The 23,605-nt window shown below is 40.4% G+C and overlaps 1 protein-coding gene across 19 annotated transcripts in view; it reads left to right on the forward strand.

Annotated features, from left to right (window-relative positions):
- Nucleotides 1–5,483: 5,483 nt before the first annotated feature.
- TOP6BL (TOP6B like initiator of meiotic double strand breaks) overlaps nucleotides 5,484–23,605 on the forward strand; it is a 91,187-nt gene continuing 73,065 nt past the window's right edge. For 14 of the 19 annotated variants that reach the window (XR_003429486.1, XR_003429488.1, XR_003429485.1 and 11 more), the window contains exons 1-3: nucleotides 6,709–6,845; nucleotides 8,832–8,973; nucleotides 14,758–14,811. Coding sequence is in view for 11 of the 19 variants with exons in the window: in XM_027090477.1 (XP_026946278.1) it covers nucleotides 6,816–6,845; nucleotides 8,832–8,973; nucleotides 14,758–14,811 (226 nt within the window). In the remaining 8 variants the exon portion in view is untranslated. Of the gene's footprint in view, nucleotides 5,987–6,708; nucleotides 6,846–6,880; nucleotides 6,901–8,831; nucleotides 8,974–14,757; nucleotides 14,812–23,605 lie in introns of those variants that run through there. The other 5 variants (XM_027090479.1, XM_027090489.1, XM_027090487.1 and 2 more) reach the window with 5 other exon arrangements.

Below are 23,605 nucleotides of genomic sequence, written 5' to 3' on the forward strand. Positions count from 1 at the left end.
TAAACCACAAAGTAGAACATTGTGAGAAGGGGATTGGGAGGAGAATCCTAAGAGACTGACTTTAAAACTTGAGATGATTGAGTTGTCCGGAATCGGCGTGGTTTACTATTTTTCTGCCATTAGTAGAAATGGGGGCTGAAGAGCTAGGTCGAGAAAGAAAGAAAATTACATATTTCCTCACCTAAGTCTATGACCTGAGGTTGTAAACAAGCGTGCTGTACAAGTAAAGGTCAGAAAGGTGGGCTTGCGATGGGAGCTCCAGGGCTTACAAGGACTGACCTGATTTCCCAAGATGACTGTGGACCAGGAGGCCTGTGTAACACCAATTCAGACATGATTTGCAAAGAATGATCATGTATTTGAAAGCAAAAGTCTGAGGATGAGCCAAGATAAAGTCTCAAGTCAAATGGGGAGTTCTGACGGTGGTCTGCGGAGGAGGGGTGTGGAGGACGGAAGAGCCCTACCTGGAGCTCCCTTCTATAGTGTGGAAAAGGCTGGGGTTCTAGGAGCCTCACGGGATGCGTTCTGAGCTGAGCAATGTTGTGAGTGCATGCTGTTGTTGACTAAATTGGAGAAACTGGAACTGATTTGAGAACATAGAAGTATTACAACCATTTATCTTTGTCCAGTGTGGATTTAAAACAGTACTTATTGACGGACCATCCCTCCCAAACTATTTTTAACTTGCAAACCTAAGCACCATTAGAAACTGGACCTAAAAACACATTTGAGGTCTTCCCTGGTGGCGCAGTGGTTTAGAGTCCGCCTGCCGATGCAGGGGACACAGGTTCGTGCCCCGGTCTGGGAGGATTCCACATGCCGCGGAGTGGCTGGACCTGTGAGCCATGGCCGCTGAGCCTGCACGTCTGGAGCCTGTGCTCCGCAACGGGAGAGGCCACAACAGTGAGAGGCCCGCGTACCACAAAAAAACCCAACAAAAAACAAAAAAAAACCCCACACATTTGAATGATTCCAACTCACCTAGGAACAGGCTGGGCTCAACCACGATTCTCAATACTTTTGCTTTTACCTGGCAATAATGAACTACTTTTTTCTTCTAAGAAGCTTATGCCACAAAGCCCTGGGAGTACACAAACTCCCATGAAAAAGTGTCTGATGATACCCATATATCTGAAATAAAATTTGGCAGTATCTGCTTAGTGCTAATAACTGAAGGGATGTCTTTGGGGTTCCTTGATCAAATTGCACTGGAAAATGTGAGTTGTGCTGGGAAACTTACAGTGCCAGAACCCAAAAAGAGTAGATTCTGTGTCCATCTTTGAAGCTATAGAAATCTCAGGTCAGTTGTCTGTATCGTAGCCTGATTTACTTGTGCTGTGGCACATAGCTAGGAGTTAGTCATTTCAACTATTATTGGCATTTGAAACTTCCCGGTGGTAAAGACACAAGGTTCTAGAGTCTTGTGACCTTGTTGAAATTCTGGGCCATCACTTTCTTTTTTTTTGTTTTTTGTTTTTTGGCGGTACGTGGGCCTCTCACTGTTGTGGCCTCTCCACAACAGTGGAAATCATTCTAAGGGAAGTTGTGGTGAGAAATTAAATAATGCATGTCAGGTGCGTGACACCTGGAGCCAGATAAGGGCTCAAATGTTAGCTATTGCTATTATCATTATTTTACTTGTTTTGTATGTAGGCAAATCTCCCCTCAAGTAAAACATCAAGTATGAAGATCTAGACTTGCAAGAAAGGTTAAATGCGGGGACGGGGTGGTTATTTGCATTACAAAAGGAATTTTTAGTTAATGAAAGAACTGATAACAGCGTTCCTTTCAGACAGTTTCCCAGTATGTTTAAAAGGATTTGATTTACACAAAACTGGGTTTACACGTTTCAGGAACATAGCTAGTGTATAAAGCAAAGGACATCTGTAATACAATCATCCAGGCCAGTTCTGAACCACTGTGACAAGTTAACAATAAGAATTCTGGGTATTCCCCTCTACCCTTTATAAAAGGATTAGATGAATTCTCTGTGGTTTCAAAGGGCAGAGCTGGGACCAATGGGTGGAAGATACAGCAGGAGAGATTTCAGTTCAATATAATGGAAAACTCTACCAAACCACTGCTGTCCAAAACTGGAATGGATTGCCTCTGAGGTGGCATCTTTCCCAACAATTCAAGTAAATTCATCAATTCAAGTAAATTCAACAATTCAAGTAAAAGCTAGGTATCAACTTGTCAGGACAGTTGGAATGACTCTTGCATGAAATCAGGGAGGTATTTCCCAATCCTAAATACACAAAATATGCAAACTAGATCAATTCTCTGCCTTGGTTACAAGGAATAGGTTGAGGAAGGAGGTAGAGAGAGGCTATTCAGGAGGAGGGGTGGAGATAAAGGAAATGAATTGGAAAAAATATTGCTCCTCTGGTTGGGAAGTACTAGATTAAATGAATTCTAAGATTTCTTCTAATTTAAAGATTCTAAAACTCTCCAATTGTTTCACAGATGTTATTTTAACCATATTCCTGGGAGAATTTTCCTATTTTAGTTGTGGAAAACTAGAACATAACACCTAAAGTGACTAGTAAAATGGGAAAAGAATGAAGACATCCTGACCCTTTTAGACTTTTGATCCCACAGCCTTATCTCAGCTGGTGAGAGTGAAAGTTGGGGAAACAGAAGATAGAAGCGGCCTTAAAGTTAGAATGGGTGAAAATCAAGTCAACTTTGGAGACCAGTGAAAGATAAGCTCAACCAAGTTTCCATACTACTAGCTTTAAAGACTTCGTACACCAGCATTCTTGGAAAAATACTGCAGAGTACTGTAATCATACAACAAGTGAACCAAGACTGAACATGTGGATCCAGTGTCTTCTTTAATGGAGCACCTAGAAGAAGATTCTTTGTCCCAGTTAGCCTACTTGTCTTTCAAGTAAAGTTGATCATTTGGCCTTTGAATCAATTGGTTTACTTGGCCATATGTGACCAGATCACACTGCTGTTTCCATTCCTGAGTCTTCTATGCTACAAAGAATACTTCCCTTCCGGTGGACACCAGCTGGCAGGACAAAGCCAGCTCTGCCTAGAGAGAAAGTAAAAAGCCAATTACGGAGAGCAGAACCACTTTGTGATATACATTTTATGGGTTATCTAGAAAGAGGAGAAACCAGACACTAACAGGAAAGGAATGCTATCCTGGGCTGGCCCCAGAACCTGCTACTAGTAGATGAGAAATCAGAGATTCTGTGCAAAGGCTGATTATCAGCCAGGAAAAACAGGAAGCTACCCAGTATCATAGTCAGTCATTCTAAGAAGGAGAGGAAGAAAACATAGGGAACGGGGGTGAAGAAGAAATACTCTAGTTATACAAACAGTGATATCGTCTTGGGGGGAGAATCTTTCCTTTGCTGTAGTGCAAGAATTGGCACAGAAGTCAGCACCACTATAGCCTCTAGTGCCCCCCATAATCTAATATTCTTCTGCGAGAATATCCCTTTCTGACCCCTGTTAGGGAAGCAGAGGAAGGTGAGTCATGAAGCTGCCCCAGATTCTGTGCTCCAGGTGGAGAAGGCCTCAAGAAGGTGAAGGGATGAGCTAATCTGAGCTTCCTGGCCCCATTTCCAGGGATGTGATTAGTGGAGAGGCACCTGGGACCTGCTCCATTTCAGGAAACCCGGTTATGGGAACTGGTGGGGCACAGTCTTGGCTCAGGACCCGAGAGAGGCAGTTAACCCTTTCCTATTGCCTATATGAGAAGCAGGCTCTCCACAGATTCCCAGGGGGAAAGAAACTACTCAAGTGGACTTAATTTTGCAACAGCCTGATAAGGGGGACCTCAGGGATATTTTCCACGTAAGTGCCTAGGGTCATCTCTTCAGGGCCTTTGAATGCTGTAGGGGAGCCTGAGAACCAGGTAGCTCCTAAGAAGTATCCAGGAATGATATACACAGAGAGGGCACATTCAGAAGGGAAAGACAGCTCAACAGTTCCTAAAATGTCACTGTTCACCTGGTAGCATTCCCTAGGATGTTCTGGCTCCGCTCAAACCCTTGGGTTTGGGTCAGAATCAATCCGGGGCTCTTTTGCCCAGACAGGGCATTTTTCTCAGAATAAACAGCATGTCCCAAAGTGGACATGCAACAGTAATCCAAATCCTGAGGTAGGTGGAGGAATGCAGAGTCAAGATGCCACTAAGTCTAAGGACAGGGGAGAACTGGCCCTCTGAAGACACTGGTAATATGACCCTGAACTCCAGGGCTGAAGATGTCCAAAGCAGCATCCAAAGGCTCCTCGGTTGACCTGGTTGACTAAGGTGACCTTAACCTCACACAGGTCATTTCGTTTCTTTGGGTCTCAAATTTTTTCATCTATTGGGGATCCCTGATAACCTCTACTACAATCCCTTCTGGCTCTAACACTCCACTGCTCTGAGGATGGGGTCTAAGTAAAAACAGTTTTAATAATGTGGAGTCAGTCCAATAGTATGTTAATTACTAGACCTCAAACAGGATGGGGGCACACACCGATGGGCGAAAGAAGGGTGGGAACTGTGGCTCATTCAAGTGTTAGTTTGTAGGGAGATGAGGGTACCTGAGTTCACTGTCTTAGCTTTTGCACGGAGGGGTTGGCTTCTCATGGTAATGTTAATATCCCTGTACTACAGAACTCTGACACAAGCAGTTAGGCAGTCATATCCACGTGGGAGAAGGAATGAGTGGTTAAGAGATTTTTATTTGAGATTCTGGCTCTGCCATTTACAAACTCAGTGTCATACAACCTCTTCTTGGAAGCTCATTCTGATCATTAATAAAACAATGATAATAACACTTCCCTTAACAAGATTGGGAGGATTACTTAAGATAAAGGAAAGGTGAAGACCACTTAGCACAGAGTAAGTGCCCACCACATGGCAAGCCTGCATCAAACTTTGCTGACTACAATGGCTTATGTGGTGGCAATCCCGATGGCAGGCCCTTGGATCACAGGCTCCCTTCCTCACTTCTGCCTACATCTGGCTGTGTCCCTGGCCACCTCTGTTAGGCCTCCCCTGCATCTAGGATGGTATTGGGTATTCCATTGCATGCTCATCCCTGATGCTCACTCCAAGGCCAAGAGCTGGAAGCAGGACAACCAACTCACTTGAAGTACTTCTACATTGGCAGCTGTTCCTCCACCCTTCCTTCCCAGTGTCATTCTCAAGGTGGGGCATTTTCTGCTGAGCCAACACTCTCCATGGGAAATATTTTAAAGAGCCATCTTCAGCATCTTGGTTTCTCACCCATCAGATAGTGAAGATAACAATTATCTCACAAGATACTTGTGAGGGTAAAAAAAATTGATGTAAAGAGCCAGTGGTATCCTACAACAGGTAGTCATTCAATCTTAGCTCCCTTCCCCTTGGCAACTCCCCTTCCTATAGGGGACACCCGAGAGAGAAGAGAGTGAAAGGGAGAGGAAGGCTCCAACGATTCCCCAAAAAGTCAGTTCTCATATCAAGTCCGAGATGGTTTTATGATGAATTTTCCATAAATAAAACCCACCTTTCTGCAATAGATCTACCTCTTGAGCAACAGAGATGGGGAGGGTGGTCAACAGTGCTGAGCAAAGATGGACAAGGCTCTGTGATTCAGGTCTCAATAGTCATGTCCTCTGGAGTAGCACCAAGGTTATGTACTGGACAGGCACTCTGCCAGCTCCCCTGCCTGTTCTGCCCAGTCCTGGCTTTCTGGAGCTGGGGTGGAAGAATTTTCCTTGAAGGAAAGCAGCCAAAACCCTGCACCACCCTTCTCCTTGGGCAACGCTCTGCTAGGCAGGCCAGGCAGGACTCTCTCTCACCAGTTTTCTTTTGGATGCCTGAGAAACCAACTGCCAAATCATCAGTTTGGGCTCAAGCCCCTCTTACCATGCTCCTCCGTGAAAAGCCCTGAGTTCAGCAGCTGCATTCTGGAGGACTACCTTCCCGATCAGTTGGGAATGCTCTTGGAAATCGCCGGAGCTTCTTTCAGCTGGAGCCTAAGAAATCCAGGTCCTGTCGTTGGCATATTTAGTGCACAAACTTGGGGGGCTTGTGCCCTTCCAGATCCTGCCTAGGGGCTGGCTGGGCACCCTGGGATTAAGCTGGGGATCTGCTTGGGACAGGTTGCCAGATAAAATGCAAGACGCCCAGTCCTGAATTTCAGAAGAACGAATTTTTTTTTAGTATACATATGTCCCAAATATTGCATGGGATACACATATGACTAAAAAATTGTTTTCTTTTAATTATTATTTTTTAAAATCTGAAATTCAAATTTAACTCTTTTTTTAACTTGCCAAGGGTGGGAAACCAGAGGTTGGCCTGGGGCACTTGGGGCAGTCCCCCCTGGAGGTGAGACTGTTTGGAGGTCAAGCACCGGTTTGGGGATCTCGCTTCCGGCACCGGCAGCCCTTCTCCCGGCGGAGGCAAAGAGCTGAGGGCTGCACCTCGCGCTGGGACCGTGGAAAAGTTCTTTCGGGAGGAAGGGAGGAATGGTGGCCCGTCCTCATTCTTGCTCGCCTGCAGCCTCGGTTGCCACCCGCGGGCTCTCCCCAACCCCGCAGCCTGCCCAGCGGCCGGCCCACGGACCTCCGCTACCGCGGAAACCCTCCGCACCACTCCTAGCAGGTCCTCGCTGCTCGCCGCAGGGGAGAAGAGCGGGGCGGAGCGGCGCTGAGTGCGCAGGCGCGGCGAACCGGTGGGCGGGGCTCGCTCGCGCGCTCGGGCGGGAAGGGACGGCGTCGCGCGGCCAGGCGTGGGCGTGGGCGTGGGCGCGGGCGGAGGTCGAATCCCTGGCGGGCGCCCAGCGATTGGGCGTCGCTACTGCTCGCCGCGCGGAATGGAGGGGACGGCCGTGGCTGTCTGCGAGGTGATGCCGGGAAGGGAGTGAAAGCGGAGGAGGACACTCTGAGGAGACGGGCCTTGTGAGGAGGCCGCGAAGTTTGGGCAGAGGGGTCTGGCTTTGCCTGAGGGGGAGAAGGAAGGTTCGGGAATGACAGGATTCGGTGAAAGTCAGCGTGTCCCTCGCGGGGTTGTGAGGAGCAGAGGAGAAGTGGGGCGTGGGAGCATCTGGGCAGTAAAGCCCGCGGGGTGCTCAGTGAGGGGAATTTGGTCAGTGGGTGGCATGGCCGTCCTCTGAGCGCTGGTGTCGCCCCCACCTGACAGCTGAGAAAACCGAGGCTCAGGCAGCTCAAGTGTTTGCCAAACCTCAGCGGACGCCCAGGTTCAAGCCCGGATGCCAGCCCAGGAGGACCCGCCCGTGCCAGGGAGGGCGAGCAGAAAGCGGGGGTGGGCGACCTGGGGGGAAGTCGGGGCCATCCGGTGCCAAGTGGGAGCGAGGGAAAGCCGTATCCGGCCCGCGGGTCAACCGAGGTGTGGAGGGGATTCCTGGGTCAGGTCCCAGAGCAGCTGCCTGAAGAGAGGCTGAGGTTCGGAGGCCTCCCTCACCCAGCTCGGACCACACCACGCGCCAGAGATGCTCTGGGGGGTGGGACTGAACACCTGGCCCCGACTTGCCACCTTTGTTCATTCATGACAGCGTTTTTACAGCCTTACATGATTGAATTCTTAACTACTGGCCTCGTATTAGACAGATTAACTACTAGTACGTAACTACTAGGCAGGTGAAATAGGACCAGAGGCCACAAGGAGTTGACCTGAAGGCACCTCGAGTTCTCCCAGGCTTCCTGCCTTCTTTGTTATCAGAGAGAGTTGGAGGTTTAGATTTTACAGATGACAGAACCTAGCATAGAACCCAGAGCTTCTGACTCACAGGCTGATGTTCTTTTCCCAACTGCTCTCTCATTATGGATAAAGAAACTGCGGGAAAATCTGAACAGAGGGAGCACAGTAAGTCAGAGGATGTGTGAAGGAAAGTGTTAGACTGTAGAAATGTCTGGAAACCTTTCTTACAAACTGGTACAGATTGGGATCTTAGTTCCCAAGTTCTCATGCTGGGATCTCCCTGCCTTTAAAAAGAAAGGGGGGGGGGCGTGTAATAATTTTCGCTATGGTACCTCAGTGTGGAAGTGAGAGTCTACTTTCATAAATAGTAATGGAAATTAAATACAATATATTTTATTTTAAAATGGTCTCATCAAGATTGAATGTTTTACCAAGATATCGTGGAGACCTGTTAAACTTAAAATATTGTGTGCAGATGAATTTGTTAGAAATAATAGCTAATATTTATTAAGCATTTACTATATACCAGGCACTGTGTTAAACATTTTGCACATATTGTTTTGTTTACGTTCAGCAGCTGCTGTATGTGGTAGATTTGTCCTCATTTTTATAAATGAGGAAGCTGAGGTACAGAGAAGTTAAGTAATTTGTGCAAGGTCCCATGCTAGTGTTTGGCTCATCAGGGATTCAAACCCAGGCATCTGCTTCTGGAGCCAATGCTCTCAACTAGTATTCTGACCCTCAGAAGTGTTGATTTAATGAAAGGTAAAGGTGATTCACAAGCAGATGCCATTCTTATTCATAATCTTCATGTTGGCTTTTATTTAGGGAGAAGAAAAAAATAAAACAGGAAAAACAAACTCCCACTTAATTTTTTCAAATTATTATTTCCAGATGAACTTATCCTTTGAATAAAACAATTTTTTGTCTCCCTTTCCTGTCTTGGACATTGTGTTGAATTTCGCTGTCTCCTTTTTTATGTCACTCACCTAGCTGTTTCTTCTGTTTAGACACAATGCTTCGTTCTTAACAATTGTAAATCTGACATTTTGCAAGCAAGAATATTAGTTTTTGGAAATGAGAATTATTAATTTAACTGTGTCATACAAGTTTATTATTACCATGATTTTTTAAAGAAGGTTGTGTTTTCTTTGAATTGTGCCCTTTTCAGATACTGAAATATTTAATTATTCACTGGAGGTGTGAAACAGCAAGAATATCAAAGGGAGCATTGCTAGAAGGAGAGCTAGTGATTTCCATAGAAGCATTAAATTCTAAGCACCAGGCAAATACTCTTCATTGTGTAACAACTAGTAAGTGGAGGAAGAAAATATATTGATTTCTGTCTTTGTTTTGTCATGCTTTATGTTATAGTTTATTTAAAAATTTCAATTAGTCATAATCTTTTATTATGTTATTACTCCAGAGTTGTTCCATAATTAAACTTAAGTGATTAATAAGTATCTGGTGATAGATTTACAAATCTGTCATACAGGAAAGGTGAGTAGGATGACTTATCAAAGGATTATTTATTTTACTGGTTTAAGTTTAGATTGCTCAGAAACAATCTAACTCTTGCTCTTGGTTTTAACCTCCTTTTTCATAGCTAAATTATATTACATTGAATTTTGTATCCTCTTTCGTTCATGTCCAGCCTTTGGTAGTTGGAAAAGAGCCAAAAAAAAAATTAAATGATGAATGGTGCGTACTTTGATAATCCTAACTTGCAGTTAATTTGAAAATATATATCTCTTCCATTTGGCTCTTACTCTTTCATCATTTTTGCCTGTACTCTTGGAAAGCTGATGCATTGAGTGGCCCTGACACAATTAATTTTCTTGAACTTGTGAAGTGATAACCTTTTTGTCTGACTGTTTTTTGGCTGTGTGTGTGTGTGTGTGTGTGTGTGTGTGTGTGTGTAGGTTTATTGAAGAATACTTTGGAATGAAGTTGTCCCATCAGCCTTAGAGGAGTCACCCTGAGTCCCAGTTGAGACTGGATAGTACTTTAGGCTCTACAAGACATTTTCTCACCTGAACTGGAATGACCTGTCTTCTCTTTGTTTACCTAGCAGTGAACATCCTCAAGAGGGGTATGATAGTTTGGTTTGCTGTTACTCCACATGAACTCCACTCTGATTGGACAGAGTTCCCACCATTCGTGAGAGAGGTGGTTAGTTACCTGGCTAGGGTGATATTGGTCTGCATATGGTTCTCTTAGCTTGTGCATTGATTCTGATCCAGTAAACTGTGCTCAAGGTGGCAGGGTTGATTTCACTCAAAGAAAGGGACTTGAGCCACAATAGCTTTTGGCAAGAAACTGAATTCCATAGACATTTTGAGCCTAATGGACCTCTTCAGCCCGTCTAGTGTAAGGGGCCTTTCTCTTATGCTTATTGTCTCTTTATTATTTTTATTATTTTTTTGACAGGAGGAAAGGCGATATGTGCTTGTCATGAAACATTATAACATTACAGAAACATATATTATGGAAAATGAGACTCTTCAGTAATCTCACCCCTTGAGATAATTATTAACATTCAGTATATATTCTTCTAGATTTTTCTATGCATATGTTCAGAGTCTTTCACCAGGTAGATAAAAAGCCAGATTGCCAGCATTCTAGGATTGAGGGATTGGGGTGGGGGGAATGGGGGGTGGTTGTATCTTAGCTTTCAATGTTTATGTTCACTCAATCCGTTTGTTTTTAGTACAACTTTAGTTCCCAGCCCAGAGACCCATGCTTCTATCTTTTCAAAGAATAACCTCTCCCCACCCCCTCACCAAGGTTAGGGAGGGCCAGTCCTTAGAAGGCTGAGTGGAGAAGGGAATCTAAAGATCTGACTACTTCTTAAATTCATTTTTTCAGCTGACTCTCCTTATTTTGGCTCCCACTACTACTTCCAGAGGTTCCTAATACTGCCATTTTTGAGTCTTTGGGGATTTTGTTGTATAATTCGTGTTGTTTCTTCACCTTTCCCTTTTTTGGCTTATAATTCAATTTTTCAGGTCTTGAGTCCAAAATCCTTTCCCACTAGTCCTTCTGCTTTTCTGTTTCTATAATTTTATTATAATCATCTTTCTCTCTTATTCTCTATCTTTGTGGGTTTATTCCTTTAAAAAATACTCCTTTTCCATTTTATTGAGATTTCAGGAGGGAGTAAAAGTAGATGTGTATGTTCAATCTGTCATCTTTACCTGAAAGTGTGGATTGGTGTCATTGGGCTAGGGCTGGGAACTAAACCTGGGGCTGCTGTAACAAAGTATCACAAACTGGGTGGCTTAAAACAAAGTAAATTTATTCTATCACAGTTCTGAAGGCCAGAAACCCACAAACAAGATCTCAGCAGGGTTGGTTCCTTCTGGAGGCTCTGAGGGAGAAATCTATTCCTTATCTCTCTCCTAGCTTCTGGTAGTTGCCAGCAAGCCCTTGGTGTTTCTTGACCTGTGGATGTATTGCTCCAATCTCTGTCTCTGTCTACATGTAATGTCCTCCCTTGTGTTTGTGTCTTCACATGGCCTTCTTATAAGGGCACCAATTGGATTTAGGGCCACTCTAACCCAGTATGACTTCATCTTGATGACATTTATGAAGACCCTATTTCCACGTAAGGTCATATTCACATCTCTTTTAGAGGCAAAAAATGCAACTCACAACAAACCAGAAAATTTTGTTGCTGGAATGGTCCATCTGTGAGAAGCTGAGGGATGACTATATATTAGGTTGGCCAAAAGGTTTTTTCTGTAAGATGGCTCTAGTAGTGTTTAGTTGTCTTTAACTTCATTCAAAACAATTTTGTTAGATTGTATTGTGACAGCTGTCATATCAGCGTGCATTTAGAAAAAACTTATCAAAATTGGTGAATTTTTGTGTAGCCATTTTAATATTGAAGATGAAGGAAAAAAGCAACATTTTCAGCATATTATGCTTTATTATTTCAAGAAAGGTAAAAACACAACTGAAACGCAAAAAAAAAAAATTGTGCAGTGTATAGAGAAGGTGCTGTGACTGATTGAATGTGTCAAAAGTTGTTTGCAAAGTTTCGTGCTGGAGATTTCTCACTGGACGATGCTCCACGGTTGGGTAGACCTGTTGAAGTTGATAGGGATCAAATCGAGACATTAATTGAGAACAATCAACATTATACTACATGGGAGATAGCCGACATACTCAAAATATCCAAATCAAGTGTTGAAAGTCATTTGCAGGACTTCCCTGGTGGTGCAGTGGTTAAGAATCCGCCTGCCAATGCAGGGGACATGGATTTGATCCCTGGTCCAGGAAGATCCCACATGCCACTGAGCAACTAAGCTTGTGTGCCACACACAACTACTGAATCTGCATTCTAGAGCCCATGAGCCGCAACTACTGAGCCCACGCACTCTAGGGCCCATGTGCCGCAACTACTGAAGCCCGCGTGCAAAGAGCCTATGCTCTGCAACAAGAGAAACCACTGCAACAAGCCCGCACACAGCAACGAAGACCTAACGCAGCCAAAAATAAATAAAATTAAACCAGAAATCATTTGCACCAGCTTGGTTATGTTAATTGCATTGATGTTTGGGTTCCACATAAGTTAAGCGAAAAAACCTTCTTGACTGTATTTCTGCATGTGATTCTCTACTTAAACCTAACGAATGTTACGTTCCATTTTTAAAACAAATTGTGACAGGAGATGAAAAGTGGGTACTGTACAATAAGGTGGAATGGAAGAGATCGTGGGGCAAGCGAAATGAACCACCATCAACAACACCAAAGGCTGGTCTTCATACAAAGAAGGTGATGTTGTGTATATGGAGGGATTGGAAGGGAGTCCTCTATTACAAGCTCCTTCCAGAAAACCAAACGATTAATTCCAACAAGTACTGCTCCCAGTTAGACCAACTGAAAGCAGCACTCTGAAAAGCGTCCGGAATTAGTCAACAGAAAATGCATAATCTTCCATCAGGATAACGCAAGACCGCATGTTTCTTTGATGACCAGGTGAAAACTGTACAGCTTGGCTGGGAAGTTCTGATTCATCCATTGTATTCACCAGACATTGCACGTTCAGATTTCCATTTATTTCAATCTTTACGGAATTCTTTTAATGGAAATTTCAATTCCCTTGAAGACTGTGAAAGGCACCTGGCCCAGTTCTTTGCTCAAAAAGATAAAAAGTTTTGGGAAGATGGAATTATGAAGTTGCCTGAAAAGTGGCAGAAGGTAGTGGAACAAAACTGTGAATACGTTGTTCAATAAAGTTCTTGGTAAAAATGAAAAATGTCATTTTTCCTTCATTTCCTTCAGGAAATTTTTTGCCAACCCAGTAGTTTTTCCTATTAGTAATTGTTGAAGGCTTTAACAAGTATTATTACTGCAGTGTTTCCCAAAATGTGTGCTACAGGATGTTTATATAAATTATGAGAAAGGAGTTATGCAGTCATCTAAACTTGAGGAATGCTGGTTAAAATCAAATGAGTTTTGTTACTTTAGATCTTCTCAGAACCTTTAATATGCAAGCACGGACTGTGAATCTTTAAAAATGGGCTGTAGTATATAGCATTTCCCAAACATATTTGACCTCGTAGCTTTTTAAAAAATCATCTTCTGTAAAGAGAATTTGGGGGAATGCTGTGGCTTTAAAAATATGTGTTCTGTCATCTTTGCATTTGAAGGGTAGCACTTTATTTAATACGGAAAGATTAGAAGCATAGCTGAAAATTTGGGGTTGGGTGTGGAGCAGGCAGAATGATTGCTCTCCCTGCACATGTTCACCCAAAGTGACCCATTTTCAACAATTATTGATATGATACTTGTTAAAACTAAGAAAGGTTGTTAGAGGGAACAGTGTGATATATGCAGTTGAGAAACATCATGGACACACTGTGAGACGTACAGTTTGTGGTTTGTTTCTTGTTGATATTCTAGCTCCTTGCTAATCACTGGTGTCGGCCTGCTACCACCTTCCATCCGTGTCCCAATCACAATCACCCACTCCTTTAGGTCAGAATCAGTGTATCAGTGTGAGGAACAGTAAGTTTAAAAAAAAAAAAAAAAAGATTGTTTTTGTTAAATATTCTATGCTACCTGGGCTCAGGCCTTTTGAAATATGTATCATTTATCCAGAATCATTCAAAATCTGGAGATCTAGAACAATGCTATCTGATAGAACTTTTTGTGATGATGGAAATGTTCTTTATGCTGTTCAGTACCGTAGCCATTAGCCACGCTTGGCTATTGAACACTTGAAATGTGGCTAGTGTGACTGAGGAACAGTTTCTCATTTGATTTAATTTAGTTAGATTTACATAGCCTCATGTAGCTAGTAGCTACTGTATTGGACAGCACACATTTAGAGAATGGTATTGCCTCTCACCCTAGATCAGTGGTTCTTAACCTTTTTTCCCTGCCTGAAGAATACATATTTCTTGAGGGATAGACACATTTCCATTGGTTCTTGTGGCAGTGATTCTTAGATTCTTAACTGTGGGGTCGCATCACTCTGGGGGAAGGCATGTTCTATTTGGGAAAAAAGGCTCCAGGGGATTCTGATCTTTTCCCCCCTCTTAGGTACCTGCTTCCTCCCTTACCGTCTTTCCCTGAAGAATTATTGCTCTAAGTGCCGGAATGTTCAGATTTAGAACTCTAGGTACAGATAATTCTTACCTGATAGTCTAGTAAAGAGTAAATTTACTAAAGAGTAAATTGGTTAAAAGAAAGGCCAAAAATTTTAATTGAATCTCATACTGGAATATGAGTTATTGGCATGATAACTCTGGTTATCATGTAACTCTGGTTACTAGCAAGAGTCTGTGGTCTTCCTATGATCCTTTTCTATCAGGAATAGTAATATCCAAAGAGGCAGCCCTGGTGTTTAATATAGGTAAAAAGAGTTGCTATTTGGTTCTCATCTCTAAGAAGTTATTCTGCCCCTGAACAGTTGTAGCCTCATAATACTTCTTTGGTGCCTCCATTTTTACTGAATTCATTAGTAGTGACCATCTTTTAATGTTCTGTATCTATAAACAGTGATTTCAGGCTCCCATATGATTCTTTAGATGAAATCCACTGAATTGCTTTATTTATGATACTTCTTTGTATTCTGTTTCTTACAGTTGCTTCTGCAGGAAGCATTTTTGGCGGTTTGGTCCTCAAGAAGATCCTAAAAGGTAAAGAATTACCCAACTTCCACAAGATTAAATCTCTTCCTGTCAAATTTGGTATTTTCTGAAACAAATTTAACATATACTGAAAGATAGAGTTGTCAGATTTAGCAAATAAAAATACTGGACACTCACTTAACTTTGAATTTCAGATAAACAATGAATACTTTTTTAGTATATTTGCATGTTCCATGCAGCAGTTTATCCTGTAATTTATCTGAAAATCCTGCTGAAAGATGATCTATAAAATTGTACAGATACAGGAAAATTGTATAGACCTAAGACAAGATACCTAGGTCACTGTAGCTTCTCTGAATACTCTGTATACAACCTCAGGCAGAATTTTCCCAGATGTAAAATACAATTTTTAGTAAAGTATTTGTTCACATCTACCTCAAAGAAATAATATATGGAGAATGCTTTTACTATAAAAGATTTGGGCTGGTATTAATACTGTTTTCCACATGCCAAGGTTTACGGTTTAGGAGTTTTCAGTGACCTTAGTTTTAGAAGTTCTTCTTTCCTTTGATTTGAGAATAATCTAAAACCAAAGGACATACATACATTATTTTAAGGAGACCAAAATGATTTGAGAACCATTGTGCTTTCATTTTTATCTTTTATGGTTGTGTGGCTTGTAAATACTATCTAATGGGTCTGTCTTTTCCTAATGAGTGGTTAATTTACAAATTTTACAAAACAATTTTTTTAAAAGAAACTTTCCCCAACTAAACCTGGAATATAAATAGATTGTGGTGTTTTTTTTTTTAACTTTTTATTTTATATTGGAGTACAGTTAATTAACTGTGGTGGGGTTTTTTTGACTTATGTTTGTCACTGCTTTAAGAAAATATGCTGTATATTAAATATAGAAACAATCAAAAAGCTACACTAGAAGGGTATAATGTTATAAAGTAAATGTTTGTGAAATGTATTACCGTTGGACTTTTTCAAATAGCAGGGTTTCTTAATGCTTTTTAAAATACAATCAATTTAAAATTTTAATTTATACCCAGATTTCCAGCAACTCAATTACTGCATAAACCAAAGTACCTTCCTTTATCTTGGTCTTATCAAAGAAAAGAAGAAACTATTTTTTTGCAACTCACAATATGAAAGACTAAAGACATAAACATATAGGAAACAGTTCTACCTTTTGAAACTTCTTATTTGAAGTAATTTTTAGTTTAAGCATGGGGATTTAAAAGTGCTTGCTTGTTAATTTAAGGGTCATCAGGTGTATTCCCTTTAGCCTTTGAAATTGTCTTGGCCCTCTGAATCTACCTTCCAGCTGTCTGTACACTGGATTCCTAATAAACCTCAGCTTTATGCTCTGTGGTCCTAATTTGTTTAGATTCTGCTTGGTGTGCACACATTTAAAAGCAGTAATTGTGGAGGAAAAGTAATAAAACAAAAAATAGAGATTTTTGTTCTTAGCTCCATAACAGATGTACTGTGGGAGCTTGGGTAGAATGTTCTCCCTGTAGTAATAATCAAAATGATGACTTATTGAGCATTTACTGTGTGCTGAGCTTTGTGCTTGACACAGAGGGGTTACAGTGGTGAATATGATAGATTTGATTTCTCCCTTTAGTGCCATATTTAAGATATCTTAATCATCTGATTATACTGCCTCCCGAAGCCTATGCCTGGAAGAAAGAGAGAGTCAGCTTACTGTCCTGGAGAGTTTGCTGCAATTCTAAGACTTTTAGAAAATCTGAATTCAACTTTAAGAATCATGAGTTGACTGCCTCAAAATCATCTAGTCTATTTATCAATCTTTAGTTCTCTTCCTTTTTGGATTATGCCACTGAGATGATGCAGAGAGTGGAAAGGCATTCTTAATGCCATTGCTCCAGTTAAATGTGTGAAGGTGCTTTGAAAGAAATGAAAATTCATAAAAATAAAAGGGAATATGTTATTAACTCTAGGGAGGAGATAGGAATATTTCCTGCAACTTAAACCTAAACTGCACAATGAGTGGTTAGATCATACATAGTGCTGCTTCTTTGTCTAATATTTGTGAAAGTGCTTTGAAAAAAGTGAAAAGCCATGTAAGTACAAAGAAATGGTTTTATTATCATTGTTAATAATAGGGAGAAGGTATTGAGTATAGTTTATGGAATAACCACCTATTTATTATGCTAATACAAACTTTAGACAGTTTGTGTCATGTTGACTTAGTTTTAATTTGTTATTTTAAAAGCTCAAAGCAATTTTGTGCATATTTATTTAGTCTGTTTTCATATCCTTGTGATGAAGTGGAGGTGGCTAACTTTTTGTACAAAGAGGAAGTAGTGTACATCAAATACACAATAAAAATTGAGTCATTTGCTCATAGTCAATCACATTTAGTAACTGACTTTAGCCTGTCTTCTCTCTAGCTGTTAGGGCTCATGATATTAACTTCCACTTAATAATGCTATTTATTCTTACTAATTAGTAACAAAAATGACTCAGTGAAGCTCACAAAGGAAGCTGTCCAAGACTAAGATTTGAATTCCTTAGCTCCCTGACTTATGTACCATTAATTATGCCTTTATTACTCTTGTTACTTATTTAGCATTCCTATAACATTATTAGCAAACTGCTTTGAATTGGTCTATTCACAAATCTTTACGCTATGTAATTAACTTCATCAGGAAGTCTCTGGTGGCTGATTCATTAACCATCAGATTTCCCAGTGCTAAAGAATTATGTATCTGTACAGAATTCATATGCCTCTGAATTCAGTTTGTTAGCTATGTCGTCCTCTTCATTGCTCAGTTGATTTCTCTCAGTGCCTAAAAAGAGGTCTGCCCTCTCTTTAGGGGAACTGTACTGTTGTAGAGCCATCCAGCTTCAGTTTTCTTTACTCTTCAATCTATTCTATCAGAGTTGTATCAAGGTACTTTTTCTCTGGATCTGGACCACTTCAGATCAGTTCCTATACAAACAGGCTCATATTTCTGGGTGTTTTATTTATGCTGGATTAATAAATGATGACCAAGATAATCTCCCTGTTTTTCTACCTCTCTAAAAGTTTATGTTCTTTTTAAGTTTTCTTTTGTCTGTGGTACCTAATTGTTTGAACTTTTGTCCAGTAAACCTTTATTGAACCTCTACCTTGCCACAAAAAAGTTATAGTGAGAGGTACCTCTGAAAATAAAACACAGTGTGATAAGTACCATAGTGCTTCTTTGGTAACACAGAGGATATTCTCTAAAGATCAGTCACCAATATGCCTTTCTTCCCTTTATTATTCTGCATCATTATTCTATGTTTACTTCAGATATCTTCTGCTTTTAAGGCTTTAACTATTATTTCTATGTTGATGAGACTTTTTTTGGTCTCTATCTCTAATGTGTTTCTAGCTTTGATTGTCAATTGGACTATTCCATTTGAGGGTTCCTCTGGAATATCATGTGTAACATGTCTCAAATAGGGTTCATTTTCTTAAACTAACTTACTGTGTAATCCCCATTCCTTTCAGTGATACTAACATTTTCATAATTCTCCAGGCTTAAAAGTTTTGGCTTTTTTTGAGGGGAAGGGGAGACTTCTCCTTTTCTTTTCTCCATTATCTAATGTAATTGAATTTTTGGTTAATTTTGCTTTTATAGTGTAGAATTATTATTTATTAAATTATTTATTAATTTAAACACAGCTTTATATTCCTCCCTTAATGACTCCCAATTGCTTATTAGAATAAAACACCTCAGACCCGATTTGAGGTACTCTGTCAATTAGAATAATCTTCTGCACTTTGAAGGACGATGCTCATTAAGATAGATAAATTCTTACGTGTTTAAAAATTCTCATTCCTTTATATTAACATATGTACTACTATTCTGCATCATATAGTTATCCATTTATGTAGAAATCCATTTACATATTCATTTGTTATCCATTTATGTAGAACTAATTCTATCATAAATATCTATTTGGTGAAACGGGATAGTTTTAGCTTGTCCTTCTTGCCCAAATCTAGAAGCTACTTCCTAACATGTCCTTACTTTAGTGAAGAAAAGAAGGAAAAGAAAGGGTAGAAGAGAGTGATGAGTTGGAGGAATATGAAAAAAGCCATATATATATAGGTCTTTATTTATTTCACTGTTTTTTTGTCTCTCCTAGTCATATTATTTTTACTTGTTTTTTAATCTTATTTTAAATATCTCCTCATTCCCATGTTTATTGACATAATTTAACGCTTTACTAAAATACAGTTTGGCCAATCATTTAAAAAAATGTTCATGTATTTTTCCCAAGTAAGAAAATTTACAACTTTGTTTTCTTCAAAAGACTAGATAGGAATACCAACCCTTGAAAGTGGGGAAGACAGTTTTGCTGTTGATGTACGGTTACATAGTTATGATAGTTCAGCTTTTGCCTCCAAAATGGCATCAGGGAGATTTAAAAAGAAAAATATTTAGTTTTGTCCCTTTTGTTAATTTGTTGGGAATGGAAGTCAGGAGTTGTGCTTTTCATACATTAGAGAGATTGATGTGTCCAGGCTTGCTCAACACTGAGTGAAAAACTCACAATGGTGAACTCTTGGATGTCTGACTTAATATATGTTTTTAAAATCTGAGATGCTCATAGTCAAAAATTTAAAATCTATTATAATTTTCTATCTTACAAGATCAACAACTCTAAATCTCACTACTTATCTAACACTTTTTCTCCTGGGAGCTCGTTTTGTAGACATGACCTCATTCTCGAGAGATAGGTCAGACATAAGTTATCACCATTTCTGTTTCAGAGATGAGGAAACTGAGACTTACCTCAGTCTCCGATATTAAGTTTAGAAGTAAGGGAAGAGCTTGGGGACTTAGGTCATTGGTTATCCTGTGAGTCCACGCTTAACCCTCACGCTTTTGATACATTCTAAATAGTCTCTTGCTGCTAAATTTGCATAACACATGGAAAGATTTTATAACGAGAAGATTGATTGAAGATCAAGAGAAGTTAAAATAAATGAATTTGTCTTCGTTTCTTTAATATTTAAATATGCCCTTTATTGGTTTGAGGAAGTTCTCTTTTAGCCCTGGCTTGCTGAGAGTTTTTATTAGGAATGGATGTTGGATTTTATCGAATGATTTTATGCATTTATTGAGAAGATCATATGATTTTTCTTTTTTAGGCTGTTAATATGGTGAATTACATTGATTTTCAAATGTTAAACCAACTTTGCATTTATGGGATAAATCCCAGTTGGCCATTGATGCATTATGTATCCTTTTTATGTATTGTTGGATTTGATTTGCTGACATTTTATTTATTTATTTAAAAAAAATTTTTTTTAAATAAATTTATTTATTTTGTTTATTTTTAGTTTTGGCTGTGTTGGGTCTTTGTTTCTGCGCACAGGCTTTCTCTAGTTGCGGCGAGTGGGGGCAACTCTTCATTGCGGTGCGTGGGCTTCTCATTGTGGTGGCTTCTCTTGTTGTGGAACACGGGCTCTAGGCATGTGGGCTTCAGCAGTTGTGGCTCACAAGCTCAGTAGTTGTAGCTCGCAGGCTCTAGAGTGCAGGCTCAGTAGTTGTGGCGCACGGGCTTAGTTGCTCCACAGCATGTGAAATCTTCCCGGACCAGGGCTCGAACCTATGTCCCTTGCATTGGAAGGCAGATTCTTAACCACTGCGCCACCAGGGAAGCCTGATTTACTGACATTTAAAAAATAATTTTTCCATCTGTGTTCATAAGAGATATTTGTAGTTTTCTTTTCTTGTAATGACTTTATTTTGGTATCAGAGTAATGCTGACTTTATAAAATGAATTAGGATGTATTCTCTGTTCTTCAATTGTCTAGAAGAATTTCTGTGGAAGGTATTATTTCTTCCTTAAATATTTGGTACGATTCATCAAAGGAAGCCATCTGGGCCTGATTTTTCCTTTGTGGGAAATATATATATATATTTTTTTGCGGTACGTGGGCCTCTCACCGTTGTCGCCTCTCCCGTTGCGGAGCACAGGCTCCGGACGCGCAGGCTCAGCGGCCATGGCTCACGGGCCTAGCTCCTCCACGGTATGTGGGATCTTCCCGGACCGGGGCACGAACCCGTGTCCCCTACATCGGCAGGCGGACTCTCAACCACTGCGCCACCAGGGGAGCCCTGTGGGAAATATTTTAACTATAAATTCAATTTCTTTGATGATTATAGAGCTATTCAGGTTATTTTGTTTTTTTGAGTAAGTGTGGGTAGTTTGTACCTTTCAAGGAATTTGTCCATTTCATCTAAGTTGTTAAATTTATTGACATAAAATTGTTCATAATATACCCTTATTATCCTTCCAACACTTGTAGAATCTCTAGCAATATCACCTCTCTCACTCCTGATGTTGGTGGTTTATATTCGTCTCTCTCTCTTACTTTCTCACTTTCTCTTTCTTTAATCAGTCTCGCTAGAACCATATTCTTTCTGTTGTATTCTGTTTCATTGATTTTCACTCTGATCTTTTATTCTTTCCTTTCTTCTGCTTGTTTTGGATCTCTTTTGCTTTTCTGTTTCTAGTTTCTCAAAGTGGAAGCTGTAATCATTGATTTGAGACCATTCTTTTTTACACTGAAGTCATGATATTCTTTTAAATAGTTCTTTTAATAGTTCTAAAATTTTAAAATTTAATTATTATTATAATTATAATTAATCTAGAGTTTATGTTTATTTATGATACAAGTTAGGAATCTAATTTAAATCTTTTCCTTTCCCCAATAATTTGTGTTATTATGCTTTCATAAACTAGGGCTCTATATATGCTTGGATCTGTTTCTGGGTGCTCTAGTCTTTATGTCTGTCCCTAGGCTGGTATCATAGAGTCTTATTTCCTAAAGTTTTAGAATTAATCTTGTTGTATGATAGGGCAAATCCCCCCTCCTTATTTTTTTCCAGAATTGCCTTTGGTTTTTAAAACCATTATCTTACTTATGAATTTTTTTTTAATTTATTTTTGGCTGCTTTGGGTCTTCGTTGCTGTGCGCAGGCTTTCTCTAGTTGAGGTGGGTGGGAGCTACTCTTCTTTGTGGTGCACGGGCTTCTTATTGCGGTGGCTTCTCTTGTTGTGGAGCACAGGCTCTAGGTGCATGGGCTTCAGTATTTGTGGCACGTGGGCTCAGTAGTTGTGGCTCCCGGGCTCTAGAGTGCAGGCTCAGTAGTTGTGGCGCAGGGGCTTAGTTGCTCTGTGGCATGTGGGATCTTCCCGGACCAGGGCTCGAACCTGTGTCCCCTGCATTGGCAGGTGGATTCCCAACCACTGTGCCACCAGGGAAGTCCCGCCTATGAATTTTATAGTTAGTTAAGTTCCATGAAAAATCTTATTGTGATCTTGATTGTTATTATTCTGAATTTGTAGGTTAATTTGGTAGCAATTAGCATTTTTATAGTATTAAGTGTTTCTGTGAGTTGATATACTTTATCATTTATTTAGATCTTCTTTTTCTTAAAAAAATATGTTATTTAATTTTAATTGTCACAACTGGGAGGTAGGCCCTATAATCTCCAGTATATAGATTCTAGAGAATAAGGGACTTTCCCAAGAGCACCTGGCTAGTAAAGCTGAAGCCTGCCTGACTCCAGAGGCCATTTTGCTAGATTTTATTATTTGTTTGAAATATTTTCTTCTCTCCCTATGGGCTGGGCCATGTAACTTGCTTGGGCCAGTGAAATGTGAATGGAAGTAATATGCACCACCTCCCAGGAGAAGCTTTAAGAGCCAGTGTGTTTTTCGGTCATAGCTCCTTTTCTTCTGCTGTGAGGCTAGGATGCCAGGCTAGGATGCCTATGATGGAAGGTGCTCCTTTAGCCTGGATTCTGCTTTGGAATGACTCCTTTCTGTGCTTGCCTGGCATGCCTCTTAATTGGTTTCTAGAGTTCTCAAAAAGGCAATTTGATATTGTTGTTAAGTTTGGTATCTCCAAGGGAGAGTGAGGGCCTGAGACTTGCTCTTCTGCCATCTTGCTGACGTGATTCCTATTTAGATCTTCTTTTATGTTAACACTTCTTTATGTTAACACTTCTTTTCATAAGTCCTAGACATCTTTTGTTGTATTTATTCCTAATGTCTTATAGTTTTTATTGCTATTGTGAGTAGTATTCATTTTTTCAATATTACTGACTTGAACTGTTAAAACTTTGATAATTTATCTGTAGGTTCTGTTGGATCTTCTGTAAGGACAATCAAAGCATTTCTAAATTCTTACCATTTTTTTTCTTTTCATTTTCACTTCTTTTATGGCTTATTTCTTTTCCTTGTCATATTGCATTAGATAGAACAATATTAGTATTGGATAGAAGAGCACAGGTGATATTAGGCATCTGCGTCTTGCCTTCCTTCAATGATATTACTTAAAATTCTACCATACAGGGCTTCCCTGGTGGCGCAGTGGTTAAGAATCCGCCTGCCAATGCAGGGGACACGGGTTCGAGCCCTGGTGCGGGAAGATCCCACATGCCGTGGAGCAACTAAGCCCGTGTGCCACAACTACTGAGCCTGCGCTCTAGAGCCCGCGAGCCACAACTACTGAAGCCCGTGTGCCACAACTACTGAAGCCTGCGTGCCTAGAGCCTGTGCTCTACAACAAGAGAAGCCACCACAATGAGAAGCCTGTGCCCCGCAACAAAGGGTAGCCCCCGCTCACTGCAACTAGAAAAAGCCCGCGTGCAGCAGCGAAGACCCAATGCAGCCAAAAATTAAATAAATGAATAAATAAATAAATAAATAAAAATTTCTACCATACAGTATGATTTTACTATAGTTTTTTGATATTTGCTCCTTGTCAGGTTAAGGAATTTCTCTTCTTTTTTTTTTTTTTTTTTTTTTTTTT

The sequence above is a fragment of the Aethalodelphis obliquidens genome, unplaced genomic scaffold (assembly GCF_003676395.1).
Source record: "Aethalodelphis obliquidens isolate GAN/ISIS:26980383/991018 unplaced genomic scaffold, ASM367639v1 scaffold69, whole genome shotgun sequence".
NCBI lineage: Eukaryota > Metazoa > Chordata > Mammalia > Artiodactyla > Delphinidae > Aethalodelphis > Aethalodelphis obliquidens.